Source organism: Heterodontus francisci, chromosome 5 (genome assembly GCF_036365525.1).
Source record: "Heterodontus francisci isolate sHetFra1 chromosome 5, sHetFra1.hap1, whole genome shotgun sequence".
Classification (NCBI taxonomy): Eukaryota; Metazoa; Chordata; class Chondrichthyes; order Heterodontiformes; family Heterodontidae; genus Heterodontus; species Heterodontus francisci.
In genome coordinates, this window is record NC_090375.1 from 18,608,959 (window position 1) to 18,625,403 (window position 16,445).

At 42.4% G+C, this 16,445-nt stretch overlaps 1 protein-coding gene across 10 annotated transcripts in view; it reads left to right on the forward strand.

Moving 5' to 3' along the window:
• The window catches only part of LOC137369760 (intermembrane lipid transfer protein VPS13B-like), a 1,379,747-nt gene that overhangs the window by 986,935 nt on the left and 376,367 nt on the right, over positions 1-16,445 (forward strand). For 9 of the 10 annotated variants that reach the window (XM_068031169.1, XM_068031166.1, XM_068031168.1 and 6 more), the window contains 2 exons: positions 6,510-6,681; positions 7,845-7,959. In XM_068031169.1, the coding sequence (XP_067887270.1) occupies positions 6,510-6,681; positions 7,845-7,959 (287 nt within the window). Of the gene's footprint in view, positions 1-4,010; positions 4,047-6,509; positions 6,682-7,844; positions 7,960-16,445 lie in introns of those variants that run through there. The other variant, XM_068031175.1, reaches the window with a different exon arrangement.

Consider the following 16,445-nt stretch of genomic DNA (forward strand, 5'->3'; position numbering starts at 1 on the left):
TATCAGAACTTAGCTTCATTAGCGAAACCTTCTGCTTCTGATGACCCACCGGCTTTTCTAATCGTGAACGGGATGGCACGTGACGGCCACCTGTTCTATATAAAATGACGATGTGTGTATGGAGAGGCGGCGGGCTGCATAGTCTGCAGAGGTAAGTACCGTTTTACATATTCTAATTGGGGTGTCGCCGCCAAGCGGCGGGGAGGGTCACACCAAGGTCCCCCTGCAGCCAGTAATTTGCTTTGGGCCCTTCTCAACGTTGCGGGTCGAGGTGGGCCTCTCCCTGCAGAATTTTACCATCTCCTGTACCACGACCCACAGCGTCAAGGGGCCAGTAAAATTCAGCCCTATGTGTCTAACCCGGTTTTGACACTAATAGCCTGGTAGACATTTCTTTAGTCCTCTGTTAGGGCTGAACTGTTGTGGCAAGCTTTTATATCATAAGCACTGTATAAATCTTGTCATAAGAGATGCATGCTTTTCGTCAATGTATGAATGTTAATGACGTTGAAACCAGTAGTTGTGTGGAAGAGATCCTTTATTCAGGGAGGGATTACGAGCTGTGATAATTCATTTTGGATACAGCTATTCTAGCTTAAGCTTCAGCTCATTTTTCCTTGATGCGGGAAATGGAAAAACCGAATGCCAATTTATGAAATCTTGATTCGATGTTTTGATTTTCCTAAAGAAAATAAATTTTCTAAAAGACTAGTTGATTGCTTCTCACAATAAGAGAGTTCAGAGCGGCTCATTGTGTTTTCTGTATACTGTCATGGAAATGTGGTCAGGTGTGTAGCTGCTTTCTTGCTTTAGCATGACAAATCTTGGAAAATTAGCTTCTGCTATTATGACATCAGTGCTCATATTAACATGTTTATGAAAATTGTTTAACCACTGTTGGTCATTGTGTAAGAACTAAAAAATATATATCCTGTTAGTGGCCTTTGCTAATGAGTATGTTTTTATTCATTCATGGGATGTGGGTGTCTCTGGCAGAGCCAGTATTTATTATCCATCCGTAATTATCCTCGAGAAGGTGGTGGTGAGCCGCCGCCTTGAACGGCTGCAGTCCATGTAAGTGTTGTTGCACCCATGGTGCTGTTAGCTAGGTAGTTCCAGGATTTTGACCCAGCCACTTGACTTGGTTATTGAGGTGAGGATTAAGGATCAAATCCAATTTAACCAAAGTGATTCATAACATTAGTTGTTTTTATGAAGTAACAGTTTCTGGATAGAAATAAGTCACCTGGTCCCAATGGAATGCATCTGAGGTCACTGAAAGAAGCAATGGAAGGAATAGCAGAGGCATTGCTCACAATCTTTCAATATTCATTGGATACAGGACTGGTGGACTGGAAGGTATCTAATATACCATTATTCAAGAAAGGAGAGAGGGGTAAACCAAGAAACTGCATGCCAGTCAGCCTAACATCAGTGGTGGTAAAGTTATTGGAAACCATGATCAGGGACAAAATAAATTTTAATTTGGAAAGGAATGTGTTAATCAAGAAGAGCCAGCATGGATTTGCTAATGATAACTCATGTCTGACTAACTTGATTGAAGTCTTTGATGCGGTAACAGAGAATGTCGTGCTAAAGGTCCACATATATGGTATTTGGAAAGGAATTCGACAATGTACCACAGAGGAGGCTTGTTACTAAGATAGAAACTCATGGAATTAAGGGGAAAGTGATGGTGTGGATATGAAATTGGCTCAGTGACAGGAAGCAGAGGATGGTGGTGGATGGATGTTTTCAGATTGGTCGGTGGCTTGCAGTGGTGATCCCCAAAGGTCAGTTTTGGGTCAATTACTCTCTTAATTTTTATGAACGATCTAGACTCGGGCGTATTGAGCAGCATTGTAAAGTTTGCAGATGCAATGGACTTTTACAAAGTAGTAGATAGCGAAGAGGATAGTTATAGGCTTCAGCATGACAGACAGGATGGTGAAATAGGCAGAAGCATGGCAGATTGACTTCAATGTGGAGAAGTGTGAAGTGTGCACTTTGGAAGGACTACTATGGAAAAACAGTATAATGTAAATGGCACGATTTTGAAAAATGTAGATGAGCAGAAACCTTGGTGTACACACATCCTTAAAGATGGCATGACAAGTTGATAAGGTTAAAATAGCATATGGGTTACTTGGATTTTTAAATAGAGGCATTGAATATAAAAGCAAAAGGATCAGGCTGGAACATCATAAATCACTGGTTAAGGATCAGTTGGAGTATTGTAGACAGTTCTGGGCACCACACTTCAGCGAAGATATAAAGGCCTTAGAAACGATACAGAGGAAGATTCCCAGGATGTTCCCAGGGATGACGGACTTTAGATATGAGGAGTGGTTGGAAAAGTTAGGACTTTTCTCCTACGAATAGAGAAGGTTAAGCAGTGACCTAATAGAGGTTTTCAAGATGGTGAGAGGTTTTGATAGAGTAGAGAGAGAAAAACTATTTCCTTTGGACAGTAGATCAATAATTAGAGATCATAGATTTAAAACCATTAGCAAATGATCTGAAGAGGAGATGAGAATTTTTTTCAAACAGTTGATAGGATCTGGAACACTGTACCTGAACAGGTGGTGAATGCTGATTAGATAAATAATTTTAAAAGGGAGTTGGGCAATTACTTGAGGATGAGAAACTTGCAGGATTATGGACAAAAAGCGGGGATGTTTTTTATTCATTCATGGGATGTGGGCGTGCTGGTTAGGCCAGTATTTATTGCCCATCCCTAATTGCCCTTGAGAAGGTAGTGGTGAGCTGCCTTCTTGAACCTCTGCAGTCCATGTGATGCAGGTACACCCACAGTGCTGTTAGGAAGGGAGTTGCAGGCTTTTGACCCAGCGACAGTGAAGGAACAGCGATATAGTTCCAAGTCAGGATGGTGTGTGACTTGGAGGGGAAATTGCAGGTGGTGGTGTTCCCATGCATTTGCTGCCCTTGTCCTTCTAGTTGGTAGAGGTCGCGGGTTTGGAAGGTGCTGTCTAAGGAGCCTTGGTGAGTTGCTGCAGTGCATCTTGTAGATGGTACACACTGCTGCCACTGCGTCGGTGGTGAAGGGAGTGAATGTTTATGGATGGAGCACCAATCAAGAAGGCTGCTTTGTCCTGGATGGTGTCGAGCTGGGATATGGGTCTTTCAAAGAGCCAGTATAAGTACAATGGGCTCAATGGCCTCCTTTGGTGCTGTAAAATTTCTATGATTCTATGAACTAGGACATGGTTTCAGTGGCTAAATTGGAAAATAAAGTTGATGCCATAGAAATAAAGTGTGGAATCTATGACAATATATATGTTGATAAACATTGGAACAAATTATGGATTTACACATGCCATGTTATTTTATCTTTACTATCATAGTTAGAGTAACAGCTGTGGCTCAGTTGCTAGCACTCTCGTCTTTGCACAGGTTGTAAGTTCAAGTCCAACTCCAGAGATGAGAGCACAAAATTTAGGCTGATGTTTTCAGATGAGACTTTAGAAGACACTAATTTGAAGAAGACCAGGGGAGTTCTCCCTGGTGTCCTGGTCAATATTTATCCCTCAATCATAGAATAGTTACAGCACAAAAAGAGGCCGTTTCGCCCGTCATGTCATGAACAATGGGCTACCTTCAAAGAAGCAATAGTTCAGGCACATTCAAAGGGGAAAAGTAGAGCAAACAAATCCAGAGCTCCCTGGTTGACAAAAGAGGTAGAGATTAAGATAAAGAAGAAAAAGTGTGCTTATGACAGATGCCAGGTAGAAAATACTATCGAGAACTAGGCTGAATATAGAAGGTCCAGAGGGGAAGTGAAAAAGCAAATAAGAGAAGCTGAGAGAGTGCATGAGAAGAGACTGGCAGCTAGCATTAAAGGAAATGCCAAAGTTTTCTATCTGCATATAAATAGTAAAAGGGTGGCAAAAGGAGGAGGGAGGAGTAAAGACCAGAAAGGGGATTTGCACATGGTGGCAGAGGGCATAGCTGAGGTATTAAATGAATACTTTGCATCTTTCTTTACCAAGGAAGAAGATGCAACATAGGCAATGTTGAAAGAGGAGGTAAGTCACACACTAGAGGGGTTTAAAATTGATAAAGAGGAAGTATTAGATAGGCTGTCTGAAATTAAAGTGGATAAAACACCAGGGCCGGATGAGCTGCATCCAAGGATACTGAGGGACGTGAGGGTGGAAATCGCAGAGGCACTAGCCATAATTTTGCAGTCTTCCTTAGACTCTGGGGTGGTGCCAGAGGACTGGAGAATTGCAAACTTTACACCCTTGTTCAAAAAAGGGTGTGAAGATAAGCCCAGCAACTACAGGCCAGTCAATTTAACTTCGATGGTGGGAGAACTTCTAGAAAAAATAATTCAGGACATGCACAAATGGGAGTTAATTAAGGAAAGCCAGCATAGATTTCTTAAGGGAAAATCTTGCTGGAGTTTTTTGAGGAAGTAACAGAGAGGGTTGGTGAGGGAAATGCTGTTGATGTGGTGTACATGGACTTTCAAAAGGCATTTGATACAGTGCCACACAACAAACTTGTGAGCAAACTTGTAGATCATGGAATAAAAGGGACGGGAGCAACATGGATACGAAATTGGCTGAGGGCCAGGAAACAAAGGTAATGGATGTTTGTCGGGCTGAAGGAAGGTTTGTAGTGGAGTTTCCCAGGGATCAGTGTTGTGACTCTTGCTTTTCCTCATATATATTAATGACCAAGACCTTGGAGTACAGGGTAAAATTTCAAAGTTTGCAGATAATACGAAACTTGGAAGCATTGTGAACTGTGAGGAGGATAGTGTAGAATTTCAAAAGGACATAGACAGGTTGGTGGAATGGGCAGACCGGTGGCAGATGAAGTTCAATGCTGAGAACTGTGAGGTGATTCATTTTGGTAGGAAGAATATGGAGAGACAAAATAGAATAAAGGGCTCAATTCTAAAGGTGGTGCAGGAGCGGAGGGACATGGGTGTATATGTACATAAGTCATTGAAGGTGGCAGGACAGGTTGAGAGAGCAGTTAATAAAGCATACTGTATCCTGGGCTTTATTAATAGAGGCATAGAGGACAAGAGCAAGGAAGTTATGTTGAACTTGTATAAGACACTAGTTTGGCCTCAGTTTGAGTATTGCGTCCAGTTCTAGGCACCACACTTAAGGAGAGACGTAAGGCATTGGAGAGAGTACAGAAGAGATTCACGAGAATGGCTCCAGGGATGAGGAATTTCAGTTATGAAGATAGATTGGAGAGGTTAGGACTGTTTTCCTTGGAGAAGAGAAGGCTGAGAGGTGATTTGAGTGAGGTAATCCAAATCATGAGGGCTCTGGACAGAGTAGATAGAGAGAAACTGTTCCCACTCGTGAAAGGATCGAAAACGAGAGGGCACAGATTTAAAGTATTTGGTAAAAGAAGCAAAAGTGACATGAGGAAAAACTCTTTCGCACAGCGAGTGGTTAAGGTCTGGAATGCGCTGCCTGAGAATGTGGTGGAGGCAGGTTCAATTGAAGCATTGAAAAGGGAATTAGACTGTTATATGAAAAGGTAATATGCAGGGTTACAGGGAGAAGGCGGGGAATGGAACTGAGTGAATTGCTCTTTCGGAGAGCCAGTGTGACGTGATGGGCCGAATGGCGGCCTCCTGCACTGTAACGATTCTGTGATTCAACAATTAATGGATATATACCCCAGGTCTGTCGGTTCTTGCACCCACTTTAGCATTGTGCCCTGTATTTTATATTGCTTCTCCTTGTTCTTCCTACCAAAATGTACAACTTCACACTTCTCTGCATTCAATTACATCTGCCATGTGTCCACCCATTCCACCAATCTCTTTATGATGTCCTGTAGTGTATCGCTATCATCCTCATAGTTCACGATACTTCCAAGTTTTGTATCATCTGCAAATTTTGGAAATTGTTCCCTTATCTCAAGAAAAGCAGTGGTTCTCGTTAAGACCCCTGGAGAATCCCACTGTATACCTTCCTCCAGTCTGAAAAACAACCATTCGCCACTACTCTCTGTTTCCTGTCACTCAACCAACTTTGCATCCACGCTGCCACTTTCTCTTTTATTCCATTGGCTAAACACCTAAAAACAGATTATCTGTTTATTATCACATTGACATTTGTTGGGACCTTTCTGCACACAAATTGGCTGCTGTGTTTCCTACGTTACAACAGTGGCTACAATTCAAAAGTACTTTGTTACCTTTAAAGCACTTTGGCATGTTCTGAAGTTATGAAAAGATCTATAGAAATGCAAGTCTTCTTTCTGCTTTTATTCTCAGATTTGATGGAAACTGAAGCTATCAGATTTGTAACTGTATTCTTCCTACCTCCTGATGGATCTGTTTAGTTTATTCTGATTTAATGCACTGTTATTTCTCTTCAGGTTCCATCTATAGGTAGCTCTGAGTCTTGGGAACTTTTTGTTTAATTGTGACTAATATTAGGAAGTGTCATGTATGATTATTTTACCCTGCAGCTGTTGTACAAATTATTGTGCTTGAATGTTTTCCACAGGGAGATTCAGTCCAAATGATGGATGAAAGTCCTTTCTCCGACTCTTCCACCCTAGAGCAGAAAACTAGTAATATTGGTGGAACTACTGGATGTATCAGTTTGTGGATGCAGTGGATGTTACCTAAAGTGGCTGTTAAACTGTTTGCTGAGGAACCTAGCAGTAAGGGCACAGGTGAGAAATATCTTTTTCTGCTTCTATGAGTAAGGAGTGAAAGATTCCCCCCCCCCCCTTCCCCAACACATTATCAAAACCCTTTAGTGTTCAGATAATTTCCATTTCCTCACAGAAATGTAGGTATTTAAATTGTGAACCTGTAACCAGTGCCCTGAAAGATGAATTCTAGAAAATATGTCCTAGCAAATTGGCCTATTTCACACCTCAGGTGGTTTGCTTTCTCTTTGACGCCAGATTTACCCCCACATTTCTCTATATCGGACATAATCTTTTGCCTGGATTCTCTATTTGGTAACATCTGTATTTTACTTCCAAGAAGAGCTGCACAATTGAGGTTAAGTGCCTCTACACAGACAGGGAATTTAAAAGTAGCACTAAAGCTGCTTCTGGACACCTTTAGTTTTTTTTGCCCTTTATCAGTATTGGAAATGGCGACACATCCTGTGGACTGGTGTGCACTACCACGACGACCAGTTGCTACAGCAGCTTGGCAACAGGCAACAACATCAAAAGCAACAACTCACCGCGTCACTTGGCAGCTTCACGTGTAGCACTGTGGCAGAACCTGCCATTCAAGGATTGGCCTTCTCAGCCATCAGCAAAAGTGCACCAAGAGAAGACACCCCTCCTAAATTGATTGAGAAAAAAGCCAGGGCGATTAAGGAAAAAAAAAGTGGGATAATTCCTCTCCGACCCCCTCAGATGATCAAACCTAGGCCAGGATATCACGTGGAGCAAGTATTATCTATAAGGTTCCAAGGTACTCTGTGCTGTTGAGTTACTGTGGAAATTGCATACTTCAGGTGGCAGTTATAATTGGGAAAAATTTTAATATTTGTGATAAACTTTCAAAACATTTCAGCACTTTTCAGCAGAACTGCTGTTGTGAAGTGTAAAGAACCACAAAGGCCAGCTTTGGAGAGTGGAATCAACACTTTTTAAAAATCTGCCACAGTGCTGAACAATAGATGTGCAGTTCATATTAGTTTTGGAACGTGACATCTTGCCAGAACAGTACTTTGATTCTTCAAGGCCATGGTACATGCCCAGCTAATTAATATTGAACTAATCTACTCTTTCTTTGGATGGGTGACTTCTAAGGCATTTTTAAAACTGCCTTTTGTTTTTAGATTAATAAAATTCTCCAATTACACTTTCAGAGATTTGTGTCGTAAGCGAACTCGAAGACCTTAGTGCTTCAGTAGATATTCAAGATGTTTACACTAAGGTGAAGTGCAAAGTTGGCAGTTTCAATATTGATCACTACAAGAGCAGGTAAAATAACAATAATTTGTCTGGTGTATATTTCAATAAAAATGTTTTATCCACAGTACAGTTTCGATTGCTGTGGCGGCCAGATTCAACATTCAGCCACACACGTGTTTGGCAGAATTTGCAGACAGCTGCATGGCAGTGTCCCAGTGGCAAAGAGCTGAAAACCTTACTTTCAGAGCCTGCGGGACTACAGGCCCTGGTACCCACGTCAATCCAAAGGATTGAGAGGAACCTTTTGCTATCTAATAGCAATTGTCTGTGCATCAGAACATCTGTGCCCTCTACCACCAGCTTACAGTCAACACTGCTGAAAGAAGGGATATCCCCAGATGGATCTTGGGGTACAGTGTCTCCTCGGACGTAACTTTTGTGGATCTGGCAAATGTACTAAGCATAGTTTGATTTATTGCCAGACGCATCAGAAAGTTACTAGTATGAGTTTTGCTTGGAAAATGTGCATTTTTGCTTTTTTAAATCCCCATGTTTTTCCACGTTTTTAATGTAAATTAAATATTTATGGCCAAAATATCAAACTGTACATTTTTCACAAAAGTGAAATATGACAGATGCTGGAAATCTGAAATTAAAAACAGAAAATGCTAGAAGCATTCAACAGATTATGCAGCATTAGCTGACAGAGAGACAGAGCTAACCTTTCAGTTCGATGACATTTCATCAGAGCCCATACATATTTCTCACACTGTTGCCAAAACTCTGAGCATCCTCAATTCATTCCAAATATGTCACAATATTGCACTTTTCAAGTGTAAACTAGGGAAAGTGCCTGGATATGTTTAGCAGACTACAAAAAAGAGTGCTCACCACTGTTCTGGCTCTTCTCTCTGCCCTAATCTTGCTACCATTATTCAGAGCTGCTGAACAAAACCCACCAGATTCTGAGCAAGGGTAATGTGAGGTTGCTCCGGTGCTGGCATTTAACAAACGCTTATGGCTTGGTATTGTTTCAGAATTCCCTGTATAGCTTGTTGTAAAACTTGTTTGTCTTGTTGGACCTCAGATTTCTGCAGCTTTGAGCATTCCTATAGATTTTAACATCAAGATCTCAAAAATTTTCGATATGGATTTATCATAAATTTCTGATAGCCCTGGTTGTTATGTTTGCTTTTAAATCAGCTCATCAAGAGGCTGAATATTGCAAAACAATATTTACCCCATCATTCTTCAAAATCTATTTCAGGAGATTGATTGATTAATTGGTTAGGTGGTTAAAAAGGCAATTGGAATCCTTTCCTTCATTAGCCGAGGCATAGAATATAAGAGTAGGGAGGTTATGTTATGCTGGAACTATATAAAACAGTTAGGCCACAACTTGAGTTACTGTGTGCAGTTCTGGTCACCTCATTACAGAAAGAATGCAGTGGCACAAGAGAGGGTACAGAGGAGATTTATGAGGATGTTGCCAGGACTGGAAAATTGCAGCTATGAGGAAAGATTGGATAGGCCGGGGTTGTTCACCTTGAAACAGAGGAGGCTGAGGGGAGATTTGATTCAGATGGACAAAATTGTGAAGGGCCTGGATAGAGTGGATGGGAAGGGCCTATTTACCTTAACTGAGGGGTCAGTGACTAGGGGGCATCGATTTAAAGTGATTGGTAGAAGGATTAGAGGGGAGATGAGGAAAACAGTTTTCATCCAGAGGGTGGTGGGGGTCTGGAAAGGGTAGTAGAGGCAGAAAACCTCATCTCATTTAAAGGTGCCTGCCTGCAGGGCTACGGACCAAATGCTGGAAAGTGGGATTAGGCTGCATGGCTCTTTCTTTTGGCCGGCAGACGACAGGATGGGCCAAGTGGCCTCTCTCTGTGCCATAAACATTCTATGATTCTCTGAGACCATTGTACAGCTTCACTTACCTCACCCTCTTCTTTTGCCTCCCACCACTTCTCTTTCTTGGGAAAGTCCAGCACAAGAAGCCTTAAAAACTAAATCGCAGTCTATATGTGTCCATATTAGGAAATATTTTGAGTAAATGTAAAACTATTAATTTATATGTGTTTTTATTGACAAGGCTGCATTGTAACATGTGTCCATTGTTTTTTTTTTTGTTTTGCACACCAGTAAAATTCATGGAAGCATGTTGGGGTTTTGTTTATATCTTTTGTACTAAATATACATAAGAAAAGGAAGAGGCCATTTAGCTCCTCGGGCCTGTTTTGTCATTCAATGAGATCATGGCTGATCTGCAACCTAACTCCACATACACCATGGTTGGCATCCTTCCATCTACGAAGATGATGGATACACAGCAAACAATCCATTTAAGTGGGGTGTCTTCTCCTGGTGCACCTTTGTTGATGGCTGTGAAGGCCAATCCTTGAGAGGCAGGTTCTGCCATAAGTGCTGCACGTAAAGCTGCCAAGTGACGCTGTGAGTTGTTGCTTTTGACATTGGCGCCTGTTGCCAAGCTGTAGTAGCAACTGGTCTTCATGGTAGAACACACCAGTCCACTGGATGTGTTGCCATTTCCCTCTTTGCCCCACTTTTCCCCATATCCCTTAATATCTTTGACTAACAAAAATCTATCAATCCCAGTTTTTAGTTTAGTTTAGAGATACAGCACTGAAACAGGCCCTTCGGCCCACCGAGTCTGTGCCGACCATCAACCACCCATTTATACTAATCCTACATTAATTCCATATTCCTACCGCATCCCCACCTGTCCCTATATTTCCCTAACACCTACCTATACTAGGGGCAATTTATAATGGCCAATTAACCTATCAACCTGCAAGTCTTTGGCATGTGGGAGGAAACCGGAGCACCCGGAGGAAACCCATGCAGATACAGGGAGAACTTGCAAACTCCACACAGGCAGTACCCAGAATTGAACCCGGGTCGCTGGAGCTGTGAGGCTGCGGTGCTAACCACTGCGCCACTGTGCCGCCCTAAAATTAACAATTGATCCAGCATCAGCTGCCATTTATGGAAGAGAGTTCTGAACTCTTGCCACCCTTTGTATGTGTAAGTGTTTCCTAATTTCACCCCTGATAGATCTGGCTCTGATTTTTAGACTCTGGGTAGTCTAGGACTAGGAAGCAATCAGCAGAAATAATTTCTCTCTCTACTCCATCAGCTCCCCTAATATCTTGAAAACGTAGATCAAATCACCCCTTAACATTCTAAATTCTGTGGAATACAAACCTCATTTGTGCAATTTCTTCTTGTAATTTAACCCTAGGAGTCCAGATATCTATAGTAAGTCTATGCTGCACTCTCTCCAAGGCCTCTCCTTAGGTGTGGTGCGCAGAACTGTTCACAATACTTAATTGAAAAGCAAACAGTTTACTGAGTTAGACCAGTTTACAACCAGGTAGTTGAAAGTTGCATTTCTGAGCAGTCTGACACTGCAATTACCCTGCTGAGCTTGTGATCAATGTTTCCTGTTGGTTGATCAACTGAGCTCAACGACTGTTCCATACTCCTCATAAAAGCGGAGATAAGCAAAAGTCTCAAGATAGAAAGAAAGAACAGTGAGAGAACCATTGATAGCAATTGAAATAGTCTCCTGTCATTGACAAAAATAAAACATTTAAGAAAATAAATGTCGATGTTTTCACTTAAATAATTTCCTTTCTCGGTAGGAATTCTATTCAGCTACATTGGGCCAAGATCTTATGCAATTAAGGTAGTTAAATCCTTTGGATATTTTGGAAGAGCTCACCAAGTAGTGCCATGTTGTATCATCAGTTTCTTGATATCAGCGCACAAATCTCAATAGGGGTGCTCTATTTAAAACTGCAGACTGATATGGAAGAATTCTAGTTTCAGTGCCCTTTATATTATCATTAGTTCAGTAAAATGGTCTTTTGACCATAATATGCAATATAGTGTCCGCACTTAACTTGCTGTCAGCACGACTTGACTTCTCATCGTGTTCTTGTCACACTTCTCATGGCAACTTTTTCCATTATGAATTTCTGTGTCCACATTTATTTGTGTTTTGTCTGTAAACTTGTCATGCAGTAATTACCAAATCTGGCTGTTGGGTGACTTTGTTGTTATGGCCATGTGGTGAGGGGTGTGGGTGGTCAATGCTTTTCAACTCCCACCTGATAGCAGCAAGTGTTTTTAGGTTATTAGGGTTTTAACCCTTTTGTGTTTTATTTGTCAAATAAACAGACAGCGAGAGGTTTTTTTTTAAAAAACAGATAAATTATTTATTGAGCAATATGCCTTGTCCCGAAATGCCTTGCACCCACTCACGCATTCACTCCCGCACGCGAGCACACAAGAAGGGACAGAGAGGAAAAGGTGTAAGTGGTTTGAAATCAGGTAGGGTTTTAGGGTTCACTGTAAATCTGCTGAATCTTCTCAGAGGTCAACTTCTATTTAGTTGCAGGCCTGGGTTGTTTGTAGATTTCTTTGTTGATTGAAATTTCAGTTTGAAGGCAGGGGATCACTTCCAGTTCCCAGCTGCACAAGCTGAAGAAGAATTCATAGCAGGGCTCTTCCTTTTGGCTTGCTGGATTTTCTCCCCGCTCTCAGTTGGACAGGCTTTGGTGATGTTTTGTCCTATGTCTCTCTTCAGAGAGCTACCTTTTAAGCTAAAAGTCTCTCACATCTCGCTTCTGTCAGGAGACAGATCTTCCTCCCTGTGGTGACCGACAATGGCCCAGGATTTGACTTTTTAAAAAAAATTTATTTATTTTTTTAGAGATACAACACTGAAACAGGCCCTTCGGCCCACCGGGTCTGTGCCGACCAACAACCACCCATTTATACTAACCCTACAGTAATCCCATATTCCCTATCACCTCCCTACACTAGGGGCAATTTGCAACGGCCAATTTACCTACCACCTGCAAGTCTTTGGATGTGGGAGGAAACCGGACACCCGGCGAAAACCCACGCAGACATAGGGAGAACTTGCAAACTCCGCACAGGCAGTACCCAGAATCGAACCCGGGTCCCTGGAGCTGTGAGGCTGCGGTGCTAACCACTGTGCCGCCCATACTTCTTCACACCTTCATTTCAGAAGAACCCATTCAATTCAAGAATGGTTCTTTATGGGTTCAGGATGGGTGTAAATTACATCTTTTTATTTTGGAATGTATCCTTCCAGACAAATGACAGTTTGAATATACAAGGCCAGGTCTTTTGACCTTCGGCGGCAATTTTGAAGTACATTGTCCACTTTTTTTTAAAGAAAAATTCATATTTATAACTCTTCAGGTTGAGTTCTTGTATTTTCAATCGCTGCACTTTACAGAAGCATAACATTGTGCACTGTTAGGAATATGGCCCTTCCCTCAGATATACATTTAGCTAAGTGATCTGAGCTTCTTCTGTTGAAGGATATTCCCTAACTACCCAATATTTATCAGCACAATAATGTAACCGTGGGTTGATACCTAAGTGATCTGAATTGAATATTCGTTTCTTTCACACATGTGGTTCTTCAGTCTCTTTCAAGGGCAGGCCAAGAAAACAATTGGTAAAATGAAGCCAGACATCAATCATTAAGTTGCTTTCCATCATGTGCAGTGTAGGAGTTATGGAGAGTCATTCAGATGTTGTCTTGTAATAATACATGAACAAACCATGCATCCCAACATTAGTAGGTTAACTTCATTGACTAGCTAATTTCCTGCACTCTAACTTTATAACTGGGCGGCACAGTGGTGCAGTGGTTAGCACCACAGCCTCACAGCTCCAGTGACCCGGGTTCAATTCCGGGTACTGCCTGTGTGGAGTTTGCAAGTTCTCCCTGTGTCTGCGTGGGTTTCCTCCGGGTGCTCCGGTTTCCTCCCACATGCCAAAGACTTGCAGGTTGATAGGTAAATTGGCCATTATAAATTGTCCCTAGTATAGGTAGGTGGTAGGGAAGTATAGGGATAGGTGGGTATGTGGTAGGAATATGGGATTAGTGTAGGATTAGTATAAATGGGTGGTTGATGGTCGGCACAGACTCGGTGGGCCGAAGGGCCTGTTTCAGTGCTGTATCTCTAATCTAATCTAATAATAGTCTAACCACCCATATAGCATTCTGTTTTTTTGGAACAGAGGTGGGGGGAGGGGTTTCTGAAAACAGCAGCACCGGGCAACGTGTCAATTTCAGGATGACGATCCCAGCGCCGATAATAATCACCAGGGTGTGGGGAGGGTGGAACAGAAATCCTGCTCTCCTCCCAATTGAGGACAAGTTACCCATGCCTTCAGAAACTGACCCGCTAAAGGAAGGCGGGTAAAGAGTGGAGAGCCAATCATGGCTTCCCTAACCCAGGCCCCATAAGAGGGTCAACAGGAAAATGGGCACTTGGTAAGGGACAGTGGGCACTTAGCATCCAGGCTTTGAATGGGGTTGCTACCACCACCCGCCCACCACCCCCCCCCCTCCCCCCCCAGCATCACTGGGCATAATTGCAAGGGGCAAGGCTGCCAAGGACAATTGGGTAGCCACCTGTCCAAAAGGAAAGCTCTAGCTGGCAATGGGGGCATGACTGTCAGATGTTGGACCCAGTCGTGATGCAGGCTACACCCTTTGCAGGAAGGGCAGAACCCCAGGCATCAGGAGGGCACAGGAGAGGAAGGTGGGACAGGAAAGCAATGGAGGACAAACCCTCAACACAGGATCTACCGTTGAAGATGGAGTTACCTGGAGATGATTGAGACCCAGTGCGGGGGACTGCGACTTTCCAGGCAGAGATCTGTGCCCTCATTGCCAAAGACCTCACACCTCGCAGCACTGGTTGCCAATGTCCTACCAGTGGCCGCCAAAGTCACTATGGCCTTGAACTGCTTTGCTTCTGGCTCCTTCCAAGGATCAGCTGTGGACCTTAGTGGCAAACGGCTGTGCACCACTGTATCTCACTGGTCACTGATGCCCTGTTTGCCAGAGCTGGACAGCACATCCATTTAGTGACAGATACGGCCTCGCAGGGACAGAGGGCATTGGGTTTTGCCTCCATTGCTGGATTACCCTTGGTGCCACTCCTGTTCCAAAAATCAGAATGCTACATGGGTGGTTAGGCAAGCACAGACTATTACAAAGTTAGGGTGCAGGAAATTAGCTGCGTGAATTCTTCATCCTCCACCAGTCCAGGCTAACGCAGATCTACTTTCCAGCCCCCAAAAATGAATCCTATCTTTTTAAAAAATCTTCCTTGAAAATGGATCCGCTTCGATCTGAGGCGTTTATTGATTGCTGAGACAGGCTAATGACTTGCTTATTATGTAAAGTCTCGGAGCAAAACAAAATTCAAAGCTTGACTCATTAGCATTTTAACTACACATAATCTCATTGTCTTTTCTTATGTTGTGTGAATACACTGCACTTTAAAACTCAAAATGTAAAAAATAACTCTTTTCAAATCCTTTCTATGGAAAAATAGTGAAAAAAAAATTCCAAAATATTTTATGCCTAATCTGTAAACCTTTATAGAATCCCTTGGTAGAAAAAGTCAGCATCTCAGGCAGCCATATTCTTTTGTCCGTGGGTAAATTTTGATTTCAAGTTTTGGGCCACTCGTCATCAGCTTTCATTTAACAGTTTAATTCTTATCTTTCTTTAAATTTTGCACTTTTTCTAGGTGTTTTGACCCTATTATTACTTCTATCACCCCTCAGTTAAAAATAATTACACTTAAACCTTTCCCTTCCCACATCCTTAACTACCCCTCGTGCCTTCGCTGACCAACGCAGTGGACAGATGTAGTACATTACACAACAAAACATCAAAAAATCTTTTATTAATGGAAGGATAGATTTCAGTGGGAACATTATTGGTTCTGTTTTTTCCTGCCCTGTTAACTGAGCCCATTGGCTGCCTTGCCTCAACCTGACCTGCTTTGTGCATTCTACTGATTGTGCACAATGTTGCTTACCCGCAAGGAATCAGCTGATGAAAATGTCAATTCCCCGAATAAAACCATAGCAAAAACAATTTTCCTGGATATCTGCATTTTAGTGTCGGTATATTGCAATTTTCTTACTGAATTAGTGAGCTCCAATCTTTTGAAGAAGTCAGGAAATAAACTTGCGGCTGTCCTGCATGTAAGCCTCACTTCTCACACTGCTATACAAAATGCTCTTGTGCTGCAACTCTCCCCCTTAACTAATGATCAGATTTTCCTCTAAATACACCATGGAGCATTTATTGAATCATGTAAACCCTGCCCAGCCAATTTTCAAGGATGTGGAAAAATAGGAAGAAATCTGTTCAACCCCTGTGTCCTCCCTTCCACTTCTCCCTCTCCTCTCTCTAACCTTCTTTTCCATCCATCTCCCCTCTCTATTTCTTCCCCTTCCCTGTTTTTTCTTCTGCCTCCTTTCCCCGACTTCCTGCTCCCACTTTTCCCCTCTCCTCTCTTTTCCTGCCCCTATCCTCCCTCCTTCCTGCTCCCCATTGAAGGGAGCGGGTGATTATAGAATGGCAAGTTTGCATCAGTGGGTTCCACGGTAATTGTGGACAAAGAATTTTTTTTATCAAAATGGAAAAAAACTGAAAGGTACGACTTTTGAATTGGAGC